Below are 23,021 nucleotides of genomic sequence, written 5' to 3' on the forward strand. Positions count from 1 at the left end.
TTATAGATTAACTGAAATAATTCTTTTTTTTAGAACATAATAAACATAGACTCAATAATAGCTATCTGTAGCAGATAGGTTACACTAACGTTTTGAGTGTTCCTGATGTCATGAGTTCAGTGACTAGTACAATGCACTTCTTTCCACGAAGTACAGACTCCCAGGAATCATAGAAGCGGACGATGTTGGGGTGCTGAAGCCCCTTTAGCATCTCTGCCTCTTCTTTGAAGCGTTGCTGCTCTGCCTTGGTCAGCTTGCGATCCTGAAATAGGAGGTACATGTCATGTCATGAGCCTCAGCATCTGTTTCACTCCCTTACTCTGTGACTACTCACAGGAAACCAAAACATAAGCCTGCCCTGGACAGCACTCCCATAATGAAGCAATAACACCTACTGCCACTAGATGGTGGTAGCAGCATATAGATGTAGCTCTGCAAAGACAACACCCAGTCACTGGCTTTATAAAACACATTTCTACTGCATCTGCCACACATCCCTAGTATGGCGGACAGAATGGCTGTTGCAGAAATACAGTTCACTGGCACAAGCAGCTTCCTATAGGAACAGAGATAGCACTGACTAATCCCTCAGTTACACACTGGTATATAGTCTTTTGCCATCCCTAAGATTGATCGCATAAGGTTTTTTCTTCTGTTGTGAATATATAAAGCATGTTTGTTTTCTTCTTTTTACATTTCCAGACATTATACTGCTTTTTCTTAAAATACTAACACTTTAATTAATATAATTTGCTGTACTGTATTCACATAGAAAATACACGAACATGAAGTTCCCAGCAGGTGGGAAAAATGTTTCAGAATATGCTATGTTGTGATAGTGATTTGAGAATTTATTAAGAGTCACATAAAACTGTCAATTAAAGCATTTCACAGTGAGAGATGACTTTGCTGGCTCCACTAAGTGAGGGTGTATTTTTAGACTCTGTCATTAACAACTGTTGCTATATCCATGTATACAAATCCGTCTTTTCAGGTATGCGGTCATTTGAGCTTTATTAACCTAGGGACCTGCTATTTCAGGGAATTATCACAGGTTCAACAGGAAAGTTACGTGTCACGGTTTTGTATTATTAAAAAAATCTCATTTTATGCCATTTATGCAAAGAACTTACGAAGAAATAAAAACAAACAATACAGTATGTTTCACTTATTATCAATGGGGATTGGGTGGCAGCCACTACTGTGTCACAAACAGACCTCACTATAAATAGATGTCATCATAACACTTGGTTTCCACTAATCGATTTCATTGATGTTAAGCTTGCTTTTTTCCCCACAAACCCCGCCTCCCCACAGGGAGGTGGAGTACTGCAGATATTTGGACACAGATCAACAGATTTTCATGTAATGTCGATATGCAGCCTTCTGTCACGTTATATATTGATATACATTTTTCTGCCTACACTAAAAGCTCTGTACTTATTTTTTCAGAGCACTTTTGCTCTCTGTGTTGATGCTGGTTTGGTGTCCTTTTCTGGAAATATTAAGCAATCTCTTCACCCTCCCCTCTCAACGGAGAAGAAGCATCAACAAAAAAGCTGCTCCTTTTTGCACTCACTAAGAATTAGTTCCTCAGAATAGCCTTGCCCTTACACCTTCCTGCCTTTACTACTAAGTCTGTCATGTTACTATGTTTGAGCATTCTTATGCAAATGTGAGTCTCAATGCTGCCTGCTTCTACCTTTTCTCATATTTTCGCGTGTGCTCACGCTGTGCTGTATTTTGTCAGGGAGTACTGTCTGTGTCCTCGTTCAGAGCTCCAGTCTACCTCATTGTCTGGCACACTGTGAAACAGTGTGACTGTGTCTGTTGCCTCCTCAGCGTCTATTTTGTCTCCCCACAGAGCATTGCATCATCAGCCACCCTTAGGGTCAGCAAAGGTTATTAAGAGTTCAGTTAATATCTGTCTAGACGTACTCACACAAGCCTACCGCCCACTGTGAACCAGCTCACACATTCACACTAATATTCTCATAAATGGAGGCACAGCATCAATGAAGAAATCCCTCTAACTGTATTATTAATAAGCCAAAAGATCACAAAAGTCTGATATTGTTAGATTAATTGGTGATTATAAATCGGTTATTGGTGTGAAGGGCTGTCTATCACTCGGTGTTGGGACGGTGATGCAGTGACATTGTGCCCAAGGTGAATGCTGCCCTTTCTTCCACCACCCTGAGATGCTGAATTAGATTAATGGTCAAAAATATAAATGGATAGATATGACAGTACAAATAATGCATTGGTAAAACAGCAATTTGCAGACATGGAGTTTGCAAACAAAATGACAAATAGACACCAGAGGGAAAGAAAAACAGTTGCAAAGCAATTTGTTAACTATCAATTAAATGACAAAGCAACATAAACACACAGACAGTTCCACATTTCTGCTTTCAAATAGAGAAATCATAAAAATTCGACATTTACACATATACTGTGTAAATAAATGGGAGAGGCCAGAAACCTATTGTACTCCTAGTGTCAGTCTTCTATGTATGATGTATGATTTGAAGACTGTGGAACTACCAAAAAGACAGCAGTAACTCTGGGTAACTCTGGTTAAGCAGTTAGAGAAGTAAAGCTGAGAGGGTTTGGACATATGCAGAGGAAGGATAGTAGATACAGTGGGGCAAAAAAGTATTTAGTCAGCCACCGATTGTGCAAGTTCCCCCACCTAAAATGATGACAGAGGTCAGTAATTTGCACCAGAGGTACACTTCAACTGTGAGAGACAGAATGTGAAAAAAAAATCCATGAATCCACATGGTAGGATTTGTAAAGAATTTATTCGTAAATCAGGGTGGAAAATAAGTATTTGGTCAATAACAAAAATACAACTCAATACTTTGTAACATAACCTTTGTTGGCAATAACAGAGGTCAAACGTTTACTATAGGTCTTTACCAGGTTTGCACACACAGTAGCTGGTATTTTGGCCCATTCCTCCATGCAGATCTTCTCGAGAGCAGTGATGTTTTGGGGCTGTCGCCGAGCAACACGGACTTTCAACTCCCGCCACAGATTTTCTATGGGGTTGAGGTCTGGAGACTGGCTAGGCCACTCCAGGACTTTCAAATGCTTCTTACGGAGCCACTCCTTTGTTGCCCGGGCGGTGTGTTTTGGATCATTGTCATGTTGGAAGACCCAGCCTCGTTCCATCTTCAAAGTTCTCACTGATGGAAGGAGGTTTTGGCTCAAAATCTCACGATACATGGCCCCATTCATTCTGTCCTTAACACGGATCAGTCGTCCTGTCCCCTTGGCAGAAAAACAGCCCCATAGCATGATGTTTCCACCCCCATGCTTCACAGTAGGTATGGTGTTCTTGGGATGCAACTCAGTATTCTTCTTCCTCCAAACACGACGAGTTGAGTTTATACCAAAAAGTTCTACTTTGGTTTCATCTGACCACATGACATTCTCCCAATCCTCTGCTGTATCATCCATGTGCTCTCTGGCAAACTTCAGACGGGCCTGGACATGCACTGGCTTCAGCAGCGGAACACGTCTGGCACTGCGGGATTTGATTCCCTGCCGTTGTAGTGTGTTACTGATGGTGACCTTTGTTACTTTGGTCCCAGCTCTCTGCAGGTCATTCACCAGGTCCCCCCGTGTGGTTCTGGGATCTTTGCTCACCGTTCTCATGATCATTTTGACCCCACGGGATGAGATCTTGCGTGGAGCCCCAGATCGAGGGAGATTATCAGTGGTCTTTTGTATGTCTTCCATTTTCTGATGATTGCTCCCACAGTTGATTTTTTCACACCAAGCTGCTTGCCTATTGTAGATTCACTCTTCCCAGTCTGGTGCAGGTCTACAATACTTTTCCTGGTGTCCTTCGAAAGCTCTTTGGTCTTGGCCATGGCGGCGTTTGGAGTCTGACTGTTTGAGGCTGTGGACAGGTGTCTTTTATACAGATGATGAGTTCAAACAGGTGCCATTCATACAGGTAACGAGTGGGGGACAGAAAAGCTTCTTACAGAAGACGTTACAGGTCTGTGAGAGCCAGAGATTTTCCTTGTTTGAGGTGACCAAATACTTATTTTCCACCCTAATTTACGAATAAATTCTTTACAATTCCTACCATGTGAATTCATGGATTTTTTTTTTTCACATTCTGTCTCTCACAGTTGAAGTGTACCTCTGGTGCAAATTACTGACCTCTGTCATCATTTTAAGTGGGGGAACTTGCACAATCGGTGGCTGACTAAATACTTTTTTGCCCCACTGTATACTGGATAAGGGATGGTGTTACAGAGAAGGATGCTAGGAATGGGGTGAGACAGAGGCAGTTGATCCACTGTGGTGATCCCTAAAAACAGGAACCTTTCTCTTTCAGAAATATTTTGATATTCAGTTTTTACTTAAAGTGTGTCATAGATGGGCCCACAATGGTAATTGTAGAATCTCAGACATATGAAGTAATTATTTCACCCTGCATTATAATGACTGATTTTGGCCATAGTTACTGCACAAAATATTTAAGTATGTAATACTTTGTAATGCTCCTCTTATTTTGTTAAAACTTTCAACATCATGTAATTTTTTACATGGTGCATCTGTGGCAGGGACTTCAGTACTATAAATCAGTAAACAGAATAAGATCTAAGCACCATGTGCACCGTGAGATTTTTTTTGGATCAGACATCTGGTAGAGCAGAAGGTCAAGCCGCGGGTTATTAAGTAGCCTCATAAAACACCAGGGTAAATGGGCAGGATATAGCTTACAAAGTACATAAGTCGACGGCATGAAGCTGGGATCATGATGCACCATGTGAGTCTTAAACCATCTATTTTGGCAAGCACTGTATAGGTATCACATATACGTATATTACACTGGGGTTACATTCTTATCTGAGATGGCTATAGTAGGATAAAGGGGACTAATTTGGAGCACTATCCGAGGAACGTTATTCATACTGAAGGTGTATATTTATACATTTATCAGGGTGCATGCACCGTATCTTGTTCTGCAGTTAGCGTTTTAAGGTGGTGGATGGCTAAGATTAGATTACTCTAAGCTCCAACAGCCCAAACTAACAAGACAGATTGCTGCAAAAGGGTTGCCTGCATACCAGATTAAGACTCCAGGCCAGTGGGCTAGGTTTACAAAGATCTATAGAAGCCTTTAGCCAACACGCAGGCCTTTACCACTACAAGAAATGTGTTCAATTGTTTCTTGTTTTACTGTAGTACTACTGTTGTGCAGTGGTAGAGACTATACTTTTATACTATAATGTCTACGTTTTTGTTTTCAAAACAAACCAAACTTTTTGCTAGTCCCACATTCTTCACAGATTTCTGGTTCGGCATGTTGTCAAACCAGAAACCTACTCTTCAGATGAAATGGTGTGACAACTGACTGCTATCTGACCAAACAGATTTTTTTCAATGTGCTGCCTTTGACAATTATCATACCATAAAAAATGGATCACCAGTGCTAACCTTTTATTGATTTCTAATCAAGCTATACAGTTAATGGTAGTGTTATGCGGTCAATGTTTCCAGCAATCAATAGCAACTGAATCTCTGGTTGCTGGTTAGGTAATAAAGACACTGGGGGGAGGATACAGCCCCAGGGACACTTGTCAGCTATCAGAGACCCAGCAAATATGTGCCTGGCCAGTTTGATTAGATTGATCCAATCGGTCTAGTCAGTTCAGCTGTAGTCTATTTGATTTAGCCTAAACTAATTTTAGTCACCCATCATTACTATGTCTTTGCTTTTCCTGATCAGACTGGTCTTTCACAATGAAAAACAACAAACACAATCCCGACTCCTCCCTTTATTGTTTTTATTGTTGTCGTATCAGACCAACCCAAAGAAGTATATCCAGAATAAACACCTTTTGCAAGTCAATGAGCATGTTGACGTTCACTAAGATACTTTGATCACTGCAAAATTGACAGTTTTTAATAGAACATATACAATATGACAGTTAACAAAAAAAATCCAAATGTGTTCTCTTATCACTTCCAAACTGTCAGACTTGACTGCATGCAGTCTTTACCAAGCCAGCACACATGGTACAGTGTTTGGAGAAGGCAGCCTCCTAAGCTGACATTTACCTTTTGATATGGAGCTAAAATTCTCTGAAACAAAACAAGTAAAATCACCAAACCCAAAGTGGTGACTATTGTTAAACTCAGTACTAAATGCTTCTAGTCTTGTGAATGTAACTGGCCTGGGGTGTGCTGGACCTGTCTGGGATGACTGGGTTGAACCAGTCTGGTTTCTGCCTCCCGAGTTATGCTGTCTGTGCAGGATTTTTGTTCCAGCCTGACAGGCACCCACTGTAATTAACTCCCTGGATCACTCTGCATGCTCACTCAAACAGACAAAAAAGTGATGGGGGAGAGTATGGGTGCAGGGGGAAAGTGGGGTGAGAGAAAGAGAGAGGGAGGGTGACAGGCAGACACATACAGTGATATGTTGACACAGACAGACAAGAGGGCAACAGCTCCCAGTTATGGGATTCAAACAAACACATTCCCCTGTATGGATGGCAATATACGACTGAAGCAATAGCAAGGTTGATGTATAGCTCTGCTCTGTGAGGTGTGGAATTCCCTGGGAAAGGGAAGGAAAGAAGAGGGATGGTGTCCACACTGTGAACTTTAATTACCCACTCATTCAAGCTGCATTTGGACAGCTAATCCCCCGGCTTCCCTTTCTTTATAGTCACAGGAGGACAGGAGTCTGGTGCTCCCAGGCTGCAGTCTCACAGTAAAGTGGACAGCATCAAACAGTGTACTGGCTAGTCATGTACAAGTCATTTATCATCCTGTTCAACCTATATAGTTGTTATTGATTCCCTGTGCCTTAAAATAGGACGACCACTGTTTGAAGTTTTTTTGACATTGCATTCGTTATTAGGACCAAATTAATGTCCCACATCAACTCTGTCTAACCAAGTGTATCATTGCCATCACGGCTTTAAGTCATTATTATTATGATCACTTTTGTCTAGTCAATGGCAACCTGAAAACATTGAAACCATGAGTAGACTTTGGTGATTTAGAGTAAATGGGTCAGATCATGTGCACCGAGTGACTAGAATGTTGCACTGAATGTTGCACTGGATGCATCTATAGGCGTGTGACCAGGCCTCTGTGTATGTGCACCTTTGTGTGTGTTCATGTGTCTCCCTGCGTATGGTAGCTTAGCATTAGCTACATGGCTGCTCACTGGGAGGGATGCCATGGTAATCCTGTGTTTGGCTCTGTCTTTCCTTCTCTTCCCCTTCACGATCACCTCCTGTGTCTGTCACTTTTCTTTCTCACACGCTGCCCTTTTCCCTTCTCCTAGCTGTTGCTCTGTGTGTCAGAATTACAGTCTGTTTGTTTTTCTCAATTCACTATCTGTTTGTAATACAAAATCTAATTATACAGTAAATTATCTATTATCTTCTCAAATGACTTAATAATTTTGGATTGAAGCAGCCTGTTTTATAACAATTACCCCCAAAACTTGCTGTTCTCAGTAGGACTGGATGGGTGAAGTTTAACACTGATGGCTTTTCATCTTCAAGAAATGATCTCAAAAAATGTTGTTGCTGATGTCATGACAAAAAACTGTCTGGTGGCAAAACACAATTCTAACATTGATACCGCAGGTGAAACATGCTACCTTTGCAAGCTCTGTAAATTTCCCCCAAAAAAGGGCAAGTCGATTATTTAAGTAGCTCTGAACAACTGCTGATATGAACCTGTTTCAGTAAGTGTTGGGAGTAATACCAGAAAAGGTGATGAGGGCATTCCTGCTGCTTGTTAGTCCAACAGAAAGAGCCTGATCTCAAGGATTAGCCAAGGCTCTTGTTTTGGAATTAGCTCCAAACCAAACACATGACTGACTTTCCTCACACAAAGCCAGCAGTCAGATCAGATGGCTAACTGTAACACTGCTGTCTATTGTGAGGCTAAGAGTCAGAGGGATGCATTTCTTTGCTCCTCCACGAGGCTGCCTCCCACCATATTTAATATTCACACCATATAACAATGTTTCCCATTACTTCTCCACATAATTACGTTTGGTGGGCTACAGCGTGTAAAGGCTTTGACAGAGGAGCCATATTAAACATTTATAATAATTCGACATTTTCCTCCCACTTCAATTACAATGCATGAAAAAGACTTTCTCAGAGTGATGTTTGGTGCAGTCACCCCTACATATGCTACAGTCCTCCTATTTACTCTGTTCTCACAAAATACATCTCATTCAGAATTCCATTTCATAAACAACAGATAGGCTGTGCTTTGTAGACCTGGTTACACCTAAAGGAATAATACAAAAACAAATAATGCAAACATTAATTTATCTTCTCTTAGTGCTTGTGATACATGCATTAGACTGCATGATTACAAGAAGAAACAGCTTGTTTAATAATTTATTTCTATAAAGCAAGGCAGATGCCGTATATCCCCTTCATGATGTGTGCTGTTATTTGTTTCTTTCCTGATTACTACACCTACAACAAGCATTGATACAAACCTGAAAAACAATAATCGCCTTCATACAATTCAGGTAAATACATGGCATAGTCTTTCTGATAGGACACCTATCACAACAAGAAGATATGCTGACAGTCTATTCTATTATTCATACAGTCCTAGAAAAGGCAATGCCTCCACTTTCACTGTGTGCTGTCACTCAGCTACAAGTGATGCTCCTCGTTTTCACCTCAGTCTCCACGGAACTGCAGTCACACAGTCTGAATAGGAAGCAGACTACGTGCTGAGATTTCCAGATCTCTGTTCATTTTACAACAGTAATACTGTGTTTAAAATTCTGAAGTGGATAAATAAAGTATAAGTATTACCAGTAAACCTACGGCATTGTGTTCTTTAAGTGCACTGATTATAATAATTTTAAAAAAAAGCAGAAAACAGACTGTCTTACCTGAAGTTCACACCAAGCCACCTCCACCCAAGTCTCGGTGTCTAGGCCTTTATAGACGGTCTTGAAGGCTCCTCTGCCTAGTTCTATGTCAAATTTGAGGAACCTTCCTCCAGGAGAGGTAGCAACAGCTTTCATCTCTGCCTCCTCTTCCTGTTCTCGGTCCCTCTCCTTCCCCCTCGGTACAGGTGCAGATGAAGGAGCATCTTTCCCAGGCTCATGGACTGAGCTGGTGCAAGACGGTTCATGTCCCAAGGTTGCACAGGATGAAGCAACCCCATGCTGCTGGGGACTACTACTAAAGACTGAGTCTGATGAGCGCAGCTCCAGGTGGGGGGCACTATGTGATGCCAAGGTGGGTACATCCACCTCATCGTCTTCCTCACAAATCTCCACACTCTTCCTGAAGAAGCGCTTCTCCCTTCTTAGTCGTTTCTGACCTGTATCGATGGGTAGGGAGGGTGTGGAGAATGAAATAGGTCGGAGTACGGTCTCCTCCTGGGAGGCTTCTCCTCCACCACCGCCTCCTCTGATTCCTCCATCTTCTTCTGTTGCTGCTCTCCCTGCTTCTGTCTGGGAGGAGGATGAGTCCATAGGGGTGCTGTCTGTCCTCTCCCTCTGTTGGTCGACCCTGCCCTCCCACTCCGGGTCCTCCTCCTTCTGTCCATCAGGTTTCTCCGAGGAATCCTCGGTGCCTGCGGGCTCTCCTGGGTCAGTAGCCATGGGGAATGGGCGTTCCCACCCCTGCTAGACCTCCTCCTCCAAACCTTTGTTCCTCCGTCAGTCCCCGTCTCTCTCTTTTTCTGTGGTCACCCTCTCACTTCTTTTAACGTGTTAAAAGACTGCTACAGGTGAAGGCTGTCCTTGATCAAACTGGTCACTCTGTCACTCTTTTCCTCCGTCGTCTTCCTCGGACTCTTTTACTCTGCTGCTTTACAGAAGCACAGAAGCAGGGTGAGATGTTTCTATCTTCACTTTCCTTCTCAACATTGCCTACATTTTCTTCAGGAGCGACTTGTTCGGTGCTAATCAGAAAGAATCAGACATCTCAGGGCTCAAACAAACACAGGAAACCAGGAGGGTTTTTTTCAAGCCAGCTGGGGTAAGCAGCGCTGTTATTATTTCAAACTCTGATGCGGAAATCTTCAAGTAAACCTGCAAGACAAAAACAAAACACAGTCGATTGACATATTTAAATCTGTTGAGAGAAACACTGGTACATTATTTATATTTAATAAGATACACTTGGAATAGCCCCAACAGCCCAGTGTGAATGGATGGAAAGAATGACTTCAAGATATCATCATAATCACATAGAGGGTGAACCTTAAGAAAGGAACATTTTCATCTGTAATTTTAACACAACAAACGCCTCAGTTGTGTACAATTAAACCGAAAGAGTCTCTGAAGAATATCCCGTGAGCCTGGTCAGTGACCACACATGGTTTCATCAATCGTCAATCACATGTTTACCGGAGTCTAGCGTCTGAAGTTGTGCTCAACAGCTCCATTAGTGAACAGAAAGCTGCAGTTAGGAGTATACAATCCCAACCATTAAAAATGGATGATGAACTATGGGCCAGTTCGGTTGAGTGTGAATAATTCATACTCAGAGGGATTGTTGAACTGTATGAGAGATACTATCACACATATGCAACAAAAGCCTCATAAGATTACACAACTGTGATTATGATTATCACCACTACAGTATTACTCATACCCTGGGAACCATTTAAAGCAGTGTAATCTTTTGAAACTACTGACTGGCCCTTAGGTAAAGTGAGGCAGAAGTGAACAAAGCAAGTTTCTTCTGAAATAGTGATCTTCCTATAAAAAGTACCCGATTGCTGTTAGGGGTTTTTTGGTGATTTTTGTGTCATTGTGTGGACAGAAGTGGGCAGCTTTCCAGTGGCATCTTTATCTTCACTTCTCCTCTATCACTCCCCACCTGTCCCATGGTATTGTATCTCCCCTGCCTTCTTACAGCAAATGATCTCTAAGTGGCTCATAGCCTGGAGTTACTTTGGAGAGTGTATCTTAGAGCCAGGGTTTAACTACTAATAAAAGTTGCAATAAGGCCCAAAGTCACCTTATGACTAAGCATTTGAAATTACAGGAAGCATACTAATGGATACCAACAACAGCCGTACACAAGGATTGTTATGGGAATGTAGTGAATAGGAAGTGCAGTCCAATTCAGGATATTAACAAATATAAGTTTACACCTTCACACATATTAATTTGAAAGTGAACATGTGAAACCTACTGCAACTAGAAAAATTTGCATTTCCTGCGAAAATGCAGTGTGGATGCTTAAAGCTGAAGCTGTATGCAAAAACTAGCTGAAAAAGCTGAAAAGTTGCAGAAATTGTAAAAACTTTGCAGAAGCAAAGGAACATTGCTAAAATGTAATAATTTAGCAGAACTGCAATATCTTAGAGGAAACATAATACTTGGCAGAAATACAATAGCATAGCAGAACTTAGCAGAAATATTGTAACTTACCAGAAACATAACTTCTCAAAAATACAAGAATTTAGGAGAAATAGTATAAGATAACAGAAAGAATATATTTAGCCAAAAATACTTAAACATTACAGAAACACTATGATTTAGAAAAATAATACAACATAGCAGAAATACTGTGATTTACAGGAGACACTGTGATGAACTATGAATATTGTAATTTTAAATTAATTCTATGTTTCAGCACAAATACTCTGGTTTAGCACAAATATTATAACATAGCAGAAATATAATTATATAGCAGAAATGCTATATTTAGAAAGAAAAATATAATATAGTAGAAATAGTATGATTTAGCAGAAATACTACAATATAGCATAATAACAATGATTTAGCAGAAATACTATGATTGAGCAGAAGTACTAAGATGTAGTAAAAGTACTTTGATTTAACAGAAATACAATTATGGAGGAGTAATACTATAAAATGGGAGAAATATTGATACACACACACACATGCACAGAGCCTAAAGGGAAGAGAATTTGTGCCATGGAGTGTTAACAAGAATGTGAGGTCCATATTAGAAAAGCTGGTAAAATCATAAAAGTTTGCATAATTGTAATAAATGATGAATATGAATTACTGGTCTGTGACAGTGTATTAATTTGTAGGGAAAAAAACATGTTGACCAAGGTGGAATCGAACCCACGATCTTTGGCTTGCAGACCCGTGTCATTACCAACTGCGCCACTGGGAAAGAGAGGAGCTGCTTGGAAAAACAGGCTGATGAGCAGTCAGAATTAGATCGCGGTGAGAGGCGAAAAACGCCGTTTTTTGGAGTTACAAAACGTTGTGTAACTCAAAAACTAGGTGGACTAGAAGCATAATTCATGTACTGGGTGAATCAGCGGACTTTGGTGTACTTTGACTGTGATTTTCATTGCTATTTGTACATCCGTCGCTGAGATATGACGAGAGAGGAAACGGAAGACCTCAGATATGATTGGCTGACTGGGAAGCCGTGCAGGCCCTGATATGTGATATGTGTCTGAGTCCTCACAGAGGATTGGCTGCCTGGGGACCTGGCAGAAATATATAGAAATAGTATGATTAAGCATAAATACTACATTTAGCAGAAATAGTATATTAAGCACAAATCCTATAAAAAGCAGAAATAGTATATTAAGCACAAATCTTATGAATTAGCAGGGATAGTATGATTTAGCACAATAGTAATAACTTAAACAGAAAAATGGGGAAAGCAAAATGGACAGCTGAAAAAATGCTGAACATGCGCAGGGTCCCTCAAATATACTTGTTAAATGAAAAAAATCAGCAAAGAAATCTATAACAGCCACACAATCACAAATATGTACACATAAGGAAACACACATGCACAGAGAGACTCACACACAAGATCCAATTCAGTCAACCAGTCTAAATATATTGAATTTGAAGCTTAGAATGAGATCATCCCATTTCTCTCTCTCTCTCTCTGTCTCACACACACACACACACACACACACACACACAAGATCCAATTCAGTCAAACAGTCTAAATATATTGAATTTGAATCTTAGAATGAGATCATCCCATAAAAAGGCTTTCTCTCTCTCTCTCTGTCACACACACACACACACACACACACACACACGATCCAATTCAGTCAAACAGTCTAAATATGTTGAATTTGAATCTTAGAATGAGATCATCCCATAAAAAGGCTTTCTCTCTCTCTCTCTCTCTCTCTCTCTCTCTCTGTCACACACACACACACACACACACACACACACGAGATCCAATTCAGTCAAACAGTCTAAATATATTGAATTTGAATCTTACAATGAGATCATCCCATAAAGAGGCTTTCTCTCTCTCTCTCTGTCTCACACACACACACACACACACACACACACACACACACACACACACACACACACACGAGATCCAATTCAGTCAAACAGTCTAAATATATTGAATTTGAATCTTAGAATGAGATCATCCCATTTCTCTCTCTCTCTCTCTGTCTCACACACACACACACACACACACACACACAAGATCCAATTCAGTCAAACAGTCTAAATACATTGAATTTAAATCTTACAATGAGATCATCCCATTTCTCTCTCTCTCTCTCTCTGTCTCTCTCTCTCTCTCTCTCTCACACACACACACACACACACACACACACACACACACACACACACACACACAGGGAGAGAGAACTAAGTTTCTAGGTCAGCCTGGGAGCTGCTGAATTTGAATCCACCAATCAGAGAGGCTGTTTACGTTTTCCCGCCAAAACAGGTGCTTCTGTTTACACACGCAGGACAGAGACATAGACCTGCTTCTTTCAGTTCATTTCACATAGTGAGGATTCCCCTCAAACAAATGACCATAATTTCCTAACCGTAGGGGCTAGAGCGGTCATTCTTACACCGTTTTGTTCAGAAGTGATTGGGGAATCTTCCAGTGTTGACAATTTATCATTAAAATATGAATTATTAAAGATATTTGACTTCTAATGCACCATAACTGAGTAGAGCGAAGCAAAAACTGCCTTGACTTGCCCTCAAACAACGCTTTCTAACTCTAAATCTATTTGGAGTATCGATATCATTCTTTCACCGTAAGAGACAGCAGGCTTTGGTGAACAATCATGGAAATTTTCAGGTCTCTGTGGAAATCCAACAAAAAGTTATGACGAGAGAAAAAAGTGCTTCATTTCCAGAGTTTGACAGCTGAAGAAATCTGAGCGAGGGACAAATTTCCTACCCTCAAACAAACGTAATTCATGGCCAAATGGTAATAGGTGAGAAAACAATTCTTGAATTGTGAGCGTCAGGAGTGTCTGAAGATATACCGGGACAAGCCTCATGTCTTAACTTTGCTTCGTTAAGGAGATATGACGATTCGAATATGCCTCTCATTACAGAAATCCAGCGGTGATTTTGAACAAACTCTCCATTCACTTTATATGGAGAGTTTTCCGACGTTGTGTTGGTCTGAGGAGATTTGCAAAAATTCTATGAATCCCACAACAATGATGGTGACATTTTCTGAAAGCCAGCAAAAATACCTACGTTTTGATGTATAATTTGTGGAAGTTGAGTGAAAATTGAGCAAGTAGCAGGAAGTTGTTCGGACATGAAGTGAAAATTGCAAAACCTTCAGTGGCACACTGGAAGCCAAGAGCATAGCAACCATAACAACGCATGTATTTTGTGAAAAATCAAAATTTTGCAACTCAAAACTTTAAGAGGCATAAAAGTAAAACAGTAAAAGATTTGAAAAAGCTGAATCATACCTGAATAGCCCAATAATTTGTGAACATTTTAAAGTTCGAATGGTTTTTCTAGGTGAAAGTATGAGGAAGTAGTTAAGTTTCAAAAACAAGAAAAATTTAGCAGAATTTTGGAAGTTTCCCATTCATTTCAATGGGACAAATTAAAGGAAAAAAGCTTAATATTTTAAAAAGTATAATAGCAAAAAATAGCAGAAGTCATAGCCGGAATAAGCAGAAATAGCAGAATAGTTTAAAATTTGAACGGTGAAAATCGGCTGAAAATTGTGGAAGTAGTTAAAGTCCAAAAAGCGTACGGAAGCAACTTGAAGATGAAGAATAATAATAAAGAATAAAGAGAAACAGGAAAACAATAGTGTGGATGCTTACAGCATCCACACAATTATGCACCCAAACAATCTGTGGTTACAGCGACTTGGCTATGAAGAAACCCACCGAAGCAGCCGGCCTCAGACCCTGAAATGTCACAGTAGCAAATCTGAACTTGTCTTTAAGCTCGAACAAAGCCCACGGTTACCACAGGGGAATCATCTGGAAGCTCACAACAGCCATTATCTCTTTTATTACAATGACATTAACACTCACATCAAGCCTATTGTGTCTCCAGGCTCAAACGCAGTGAGTCTGAAGTGCAATGCTAGTAGCTGTCAGTCAAACTAATGCACAATACACTGTCTGTAGACTAAGTGCCTAAGCTCCCGAAGAACAAGCAATTCAAGTTTAGCAACATTTCCAAGGAACAGACACGCAAGCTAAGAGAGAAACCATCATCAGCATTAAGCAAGACACACCCAAATACTATAACAAAAGAAAACAAACATTGTAAAAAATCATCAAATAATAACCTTCAAATGTGATGTAATATGTTGTTATTCAGGCTGTTTTCTAGGAATCCGATTGATGAATAAAATATTCAAATATCCACCAAATGAAATACTTCCATCTGTCTTTTTTCTTGCGCTTCTCCAATTAAACAGATTAAGTAATAAAGAAAATGGATCGATCAGCAGCACCACTCAAGTGAGGGTTCTTTTTTCTCTTTCCAAAGTCCAGCAGCTACTAGCCAGTTGTTAATAATAAATATGAGGCTATTCTACAACCCAAATTCCAGTTGGGACGTTATGTAAAGTGTACATAGACTGCAATGCCGTAAATCCATATTCTATTTGTAGCAAAACACGGAAAACATATAATTTTGAATTTGATGGTAACAACACATCTCAAAAGAGTTGGGACAAGACCAACAACAGTCTGTAAACATCTCTGAACTGAGGAGGCTGGACTTAGAGGAGAGCAATTTTGTACCATTCTTGTCTGATATAGGATTCTAACAGTCCTGGGTCTTCTTTGCATGGCACAGATTTAACCCACATTTATGGATGGCACAGTATTCATGTACCATTTCTGGCAGTGTTTCTGAGCCAATTGAGTGGTTTCCATAACAGAATGCATTTAAAACATGCTCATGATCTTCTTGAAGATCATGAGCATGAAACATTGACTTTTTGGCCTTGTTCCTTGAGCACAGATTTCTACAGATCTGTTGGTGATATTATGTACTATAGATCAGCGGTCCCCAACCCCCGGGCCTCGGACCGGTACCGGTCCGTGAGTCGTTTGGTACCGGGCCGCGAGAGTTGAGGCTCAGGTGTGAAATGTGTGGTTTTCAGGGTTTTTATCGGTTTTCAGCGTTATTTTGTTATCGTTTTTATCGTTTACTCGGTTTTCCTGGGTCTTTTCACGTGTGTTATGAATAAATCTTCTTTTTTTCGGTACCGGTACTAGTTTTATTTTGTTGTATTTATCCGCGACACCTTAAAGGCCGGTCCGTGAAAATATTGTTGGGCATAAACCGGTCCGTGGGCGCAAAAAAGGTTGGGGACCGCTACTATAGATGATGAGATAATGACAAAATATTCAAAATTTTACATTGAGGAACATTATTCAGAAATTGTTCCACAATTTTCAGATGTGATTTTTAGTATTATTATTTTTATTTTTGTAGATTGGTAAACTTCTTTTTTTTATACTCCAATCATGTCACTGATCTAATTAACATAATTAGTTGCAAGACGTCCCTTACATTTAAACTTTACAGCTTTTTCAGAAAGGGCTTTGTAATATTACCCTTTTCTGTATTTTCTAAAAATTAATTACTTGACATTACTAAGAAATGTGTTTGTTATTATTACTTTTAACTTTTTTTTAAAAGAAAAACATCAACAGTGTTTGAATCAAATAGTCCTCAATTAAGTTGATAGAAGATTAACTAATGTTTGCAGCAGCATCTCCCCTGCACTTCCCTCTGATTCACTAGCTGCAGGTAACGCTTCTGGTGAGAGGCTCTCAGCCTGTAGCTATGTTTAGAAGAATCTGACAAATAGTCAAGAGTGTACTTCTTAATGTTAACAGGGGAGAAAAGAATGTGGGGACAGCTGCTAGTTTGCTTATCCTTACCCTTTAGCAAGACTAGGCACCCTACACAGTTAGGTCCATAAGTTTCTGGACAGAGAGACTGTTTTTGATAATTTTGCTACAGTATGTGACAGAAGTGTAGACTACTTTAAATTACGTGGTTTTGCAAAAGTATTTATTTACTGTTTAGGAGCTCAGTAATTTACTAATTACAGCCATTATAACGTGCAAAAAACGACACAAAAAAATAATGGAGAAACTGAAAAAGTAAGCAGTTTCACAGACAGATGAAACCAAGATGAGCTTCTACCAGAATGAAAGGGAGTGAAAGGTATGGAGGAAGAAAGAAAACAGCTCATGAGCTAAAGCACATTATTTGCAAACATGGCAGAGGCAATGTTGTGGCATGGAGATGTATGGTTGCAAGTGGAACTGGTCACTAGTGTTTATTGATAATGTAAATGCTGATAGAAGTATCAGACTTGGATTTTCATCCAAGTATTAAAAACAATTGTTATATCTAACATTATCTTACTTAGTTTTTCATTTCTTTTTTCGGCCTATATATAAACAGCTGTAATTCCTAAGCAGTTAATGCAATATTTTTCTTAATCCCCTTGAAAAAAAAGCTGAAAGTATGCACTTCAATTACTTCTTGACTGATCTGGTGTACAGAAGCACAGCTGTGTCACTGTTTCAAGAACTAATGGAGCTAACAGTATGTGTTTACAATTCAAAATTGAGGTCCTATTATTTTGTATCCACATTTAAAATGATAAACACAGAAGAAAAAGAGCAGAAAATCCTCATGCTTTAAAAAGCTGAGTCTAGTAAGTATGAACTGATTCAATTATCATAACCCTGTTTCATTTTCAGTCGTCTACTCATTTAAGTGCTGCACCCTGTACCGGACTATCACTAGATAGACTAGATAGACTATCTCAAAGCATGCATCTAATCGAAGACTTGCTGCACAGTGATTAAAAAAACTACAGAAAACTGGGTATGTTTGGGTAACCCACAGAGGACATACTGTAGTGTACAGTGAGTCTAAAAAGGTAAAGGCTAACAGGATGTAGGGAGCATAAAGGGGGAAAAACAACAGCCGATAAAGAGAGGGAAGTTGCCCTTTAAGCAAGAGCTTATTTGCCCATGTCCCCAGGGCAAGGAGTTCCCATGAAAGCCACATACCGGACAGAGTTATCACAGCACATCAAACACATTCAACCATCACTGTCTCTCACACCCGATCAGTCTCCCTTCCAAACACACCCACATAGACTCACGATACAGATATCAGACGGCAGGTTAGAACAAACTTTATCCCTCTGTCCCTTCAGCACTCTTTGTATCGTTTATACACAGACAAAAACCACACACACAGACACACATCGAAAGCAAACTGTCACTAGCACCCAAACTGCATGTCCCCTTTCAATGAAAGAATGCCGAAAGGAATTTCCTGACACCAGCCAAATGACCAAGCAACTGCCCGTGTGGGCAAGCGTGGTAAACTAAAGTTGAAGATAATAAAACCAACGCTGCAGCTAAAACTATGACATCTTGCTTTGGCAGCAAAATGACTCTGGTGCGTAGCGAGCATCAAGTTCCCGTGTCAGAGTCGTTGTCTGTTCAGTTTTCTATCAGCGCCGAAGTACATGAGAACTAAACAACTGACGTGCAGCAATCCACCTGCCCTGCAGGCTACGGTGAGGCTCCTGCATGGGAGAACACCTGCAGCTGCCTAATCATTATTGAAATGTGCACCAAAAATCAATGTGACAACTTTGCTTCAGTGATGTGACTTCTGTTCTATTCTCAATACCCACTGAAGCCTCTGTTTGTTTTCACTTATAACTTTTACCTCTATGCTTAAACGTGTGAAGCACAGGAAAAATGTGCTCTGTGCAACTTGTGTTTACGCTCATTAAAGAAAAAAGCACAAGTCCTAGACAAACATATATCTTTAAACACAACAAATATGCTGCAATCCGGTTGCACAACTTCCATAAATCACTTCACAGGGAAGCAGAATAATCCCTCAAAACAAAAAGCCGCTGAAAAATTAAGCAGGCATACAAAGGAAGAGCCAGGGGACTGTGTGCGTGTGTGCGTGTAAGCGCAGACGGCTATGTTTTTGCAATTGAGGGGGACATACAGATGAAAAAAGAAAAAAAAAAAGAGCGACTATAAAGTGGCGAGGGGTACAGCAAGGGATTGTAGTTGGTGGGAGCGGGCGGTCAGCAGAGGCAGAGGGAAGGAGTGAGTTGAGTGGGGGTGGGGTGGGGGCAGAAGGGGTGGGAAAAATGTGTGTGTGAAAGAGAACAAGAGAGCGAAAAGGGAGGGCAGTGGGCTGGCACAGACAAAAGGTGGGGGCGGCCTGATAAAATATGTGCCAATGTTTGTGTGAATGAAAGCAGTGACTATAGCTAAATTTCTGCACCAACAAAAGCAGCTACAGTTGTGCACGGAGAGGAGTGGAGACATACCTTTAGTGTTTAGAAAAGGCTGAAAACATGAGGTGATTATATTAGCGCAGGAATAGTTTCCAGTGGCATGTTCTGTGTCACTGCCCGACTCGGTGCAGAAGGCTGAGGGAGAGCAGGGTAAAGGACCATAAACATATAAATGTACTTTAAGTGCACGCCTAAAATCAGAAATAAATTCTTAAAAAATATTTAAATAAACAGAGCTCAGTTCTCCATTCATCATTGATCCCGTCATTATTAAAGCAATAAACACCAAATGTCCCGTCGTGACAACGTCTCGACTCTTAGGACTCGCTCTTCTTGGTCTCATGTGAGCGGTTATCTCACACGGTTAAAATAAGACAGAAGAGGCCATGTGAAATATTACCACTGGATTTAGAAACTGTGAATTCTTCCGCTATTTTTTATTTTTCATTTGCATAATGTAGATCAAAAAAAGTTAATTAAGCAAATAAATGGGAGATTGCGCTAGCTGCTCTGTAATGGAAATGATAATAACGCATTACTACAGAGACACAATTACCACGGGGCAAAAAGTTTTTCCATCAACTCGTTCTTCATTTAAAATAACAAAACGAATGCCTTGTAATCAAACTTCCAAGGCTAAACTGGTAGTTTCAGATGCAGTTTAGGCATGAAGTTATTATAGCAAAGTGTATTATCAGGTCGTTTGCATGTGTCTAGTCTAGTCAGAGGCAGAACTTTGCATACTATCCCTTTGTTGATTTTCTTGACTGAATGAGCACGGTTACAGTGTACCAGGGAGTCAGGGATTAGTAGAAATCTTTAGAAGATCCAATTGGCAAGAAAAAATCTGGCTGCATTTAAGTGTCTCGTGTGCAGATCAAAACCTAACCGCATAAAACCACTTCCCGTCTGCGACACTAACTTTTCCACACATAACCAATACAACAACTTGAATCTGTCCAAATTATCACGACTGCAAATTCGTCCCACAGAGATTTAACCTCCTAGGACCTGGCGTCCACATATGTGGACATCACATTTTGGGTTATTTAGGCCAAAATACTCAATGTTGCTCTACAAGGGCCTGATATCCTCTTACGAGGACGTTATACTGCTACTGTTCTATCAAAATTTTAAACGAATATCCTCATATGTGGCTCTCATTTATTAATTTTTTTTTTGCATTTTTAATTTATTAATTAAAAATGCATGCCGTGGAAGAGTTCGGGTCTTAGGAGGTTAAAGAGGAGATGGAGGCCGAGTGAGATGGGGAGACAGGCTAGAGGTAACACAAGGTCTGAGAGCTGCTGGCCAAATTTTGAATGGGCCCAATGTCAAGCGGAAGCTATTTAGAACAACACAGGTCTCAGCTGTTGGCCACAGATAAAATATAAAGGCAGATGTGTCTGTGTTTAACGGGTATAAATACTTTTTAAATTTCAATACAAAACAAAAAAAAGTTGAGACTAAAGTGATTATTTCTCCACCTCGACTACACAAGTGCTTCCGCACATGTTGCTTTCTTCTCTGAAGCCCAATGAAAAATATCGAATCCTGGTTACCAGGATCAAACACACAATTATTTGTTCTCCTCCCATTAGGGAAACGCAAGGCTGAAAACACAACAAGGACTTTTGTCCAATCCAGGTCAAGCATGGGAGAGTAGAGTGTAGGTAGCACACACGGAGTACTGTTCACTGAGAGAGGGAATATGTTATCTAACCCTGCTTTTTTTTTTTTTGTTCTCTTTCATTCCCCTTTGCGAGCAGAGCTGTCCAGTTCTGAGAGATTCCTATGGTCCAGGTGCGGGAAAGGCTCCTTAATCAGCCAAAGTTGAAACAGGATTACATGTCACTAAATTGGCTTACCACTCCTGGAGTTCCTATGAGCCTTCCCATTCCCCCAGTCACTGAACTTTCATGGATGCTGGAGTACTCTGAGCTCAGCATAGTGTTGATTTCAGGAGTTTAGCACCTGTCAGCCTTTTTCTTTTTTTGTAAAGAAGCAAGTGCCCTCTCTAATGTTTTGAATGCACCACTACTGCTCTCAGCTGGATAAAACCGCTGTTTTGCTATAGATCAATGGTGAAGTTAAGGGAATGCATACATTTATAAATATTATATCAATACCTTTTGCTGCTGATGGGAGACAGCAGGGGTGATTTTCATTTTTTAACATTAATTGGCAAATTGCTTAAAGCCCCCATGATGTGGCCGGTCACGCAGTACTCACTGGTTCGTGTATGTTATTCATAGGTATATAAATACATGGTACCAACACAGTGATGCCTGGATGTGCATGCACCATGATGTACAGCTATTGGCTAGCAGATAGCTCAGCTGACTTTGGAAACGCCACGCATAACATAGAGTACAATCACGATACAGGGCGAGAGCATAGTGACTGAGACGGCTGACACCATCACAAAAAATAAATAAATAAATCATCAAACCTCCAGGACTTGCCCTGAGCACATTTCAAATCACTCGAATGATGGGCTCACTGTTGGTGTGTGAGGGCCCGCAGGTCTGCACTTAAGTGTTTTAACACCGCGTGAATTAAAATGGACTATTATGTGTCGGGATGATAAACACCTCCTGAGCGATCTCTTAATGCCCAAACAGACGGACAAAATAACAACAGCACCTCACCGGGGCACCACAGTCCAGTAATCACGCAAATTACTATCTGCACTGTAAATGAAAATAACAACAAACATCACTCACCCAAATGCAACATCGCAGCTCGTCGGTCCAGCGTTATTTAGACTGAATAGCTAGCAAACTCACAGAAAACTGGATATAGTCGGCTATCTATCTACAAACCTTGGTGTTATTTACAGGAGATTTACACTGGACTTTCTGCCTACAAAAATATTTTACACACGCTCAAAAAATGTATAATAAAAAAGCTTCGGCAAAACAAAAATAAAAAATCCGCTGGGTTCGTTTGTTGCTGTCGTTTTTTTTTCCTCTTTACATTTTACAGGCTTCTCGCGGTGTTGTCAGGTTGAAAATCCCCACCGGAGTCGTCGATCCTCGGTCTGTGTGAGACACGGGCGCGGAGCACTTGGGATACGTGTATCCAGTTTAGACGATGCTTGCCGTTGGTCTACAGATTTTCTCACTCGCTGCTCGGTTTGTCGGCTCAAAGTTGACCAACACGCCATTCATGTGTATCCGGAAAATATCAGCAACTTATGTACATAATTTACAACGTACGAGTCCAACGGCCTTCTGCAGTTTCTCGCGTGTACTGAGCGCGCGCCGCCTGCCAGTTCTCACTTGCCACAGGGCTCATCATCAGCCAGAGGACGAACACAAACCGACAGTTAGCTTACTACGCCACTAGAGGGCGATACGCCGCGTGTTTATGTCCGCAGTTTATCGTGTGGATATGGTGATGCATTCAAATGCTCGTCGTAAAAAATCTGTTTCAGGGGAGGAAGCAGGGTTTTCA

The 23,021-nt window shown here is 40.6% G+C and overlaps 1 protein-coding gene across 8 annotated transcripts in view; it reads right to left on the minus strand.

The window, feature by feature from the left end:
• si:dkey-151g10.3 (serine/threonine-protein kinase WNK3) overlaps positions 1 to 22,875 on the minus strand; it is a 42,182-nt gene extending 19,307 nt beyond the window's left edge. For 5 of the 8 annotated variants that reach the window (XM_040047275.1, XM_040047278.1, XM_040047279.1 and 2 more), the window contains exons 1-3: positions 22,289 to 22,875; positions 8,921 to 10,072; positions 90 to 262 (exon numbers count right to left, since the gene is read on the minus strand). In XM_040047275.1, coding sequence (XP_039903209.1) covers positions 90 to 262; positions 8,921 to 9,640 — 893 coding nt within the window. In that variant the 5' untranslated portion in view covers positions 9,641 to 10,072; positions 22,289 to 22,875. Of the gene's footprint in view, positions 1 to 89; positions 263 to 8,920; positions 10,073 to 19,595; positions 20,657 to 22,288 lie in introns of those variants that run through there. The other 3 variants (XM_040047281.1, XM_040047280.1, XM_040047274.1) reach the window with 2 other exon arrangements.
• Positions 22,876 to 23,021: the final 146 nt, after the last annotated feature.

This window comes from Simochromis diagramma, unplaced genomic scaffold (genome assembly GCF_900408965.1).
Source record: "Simochromis diagramma unplaced genomic scaffold, fSimDia1.1 OVJJ01000387.1, whole genome shotgun sequence".
Taxonomy (NCBI): Eukaryota; Metazoa; Chordata; class Actinopteri; order Cichliformes; family Cichlidae; genus Simochromis; species Simochromis diagramma.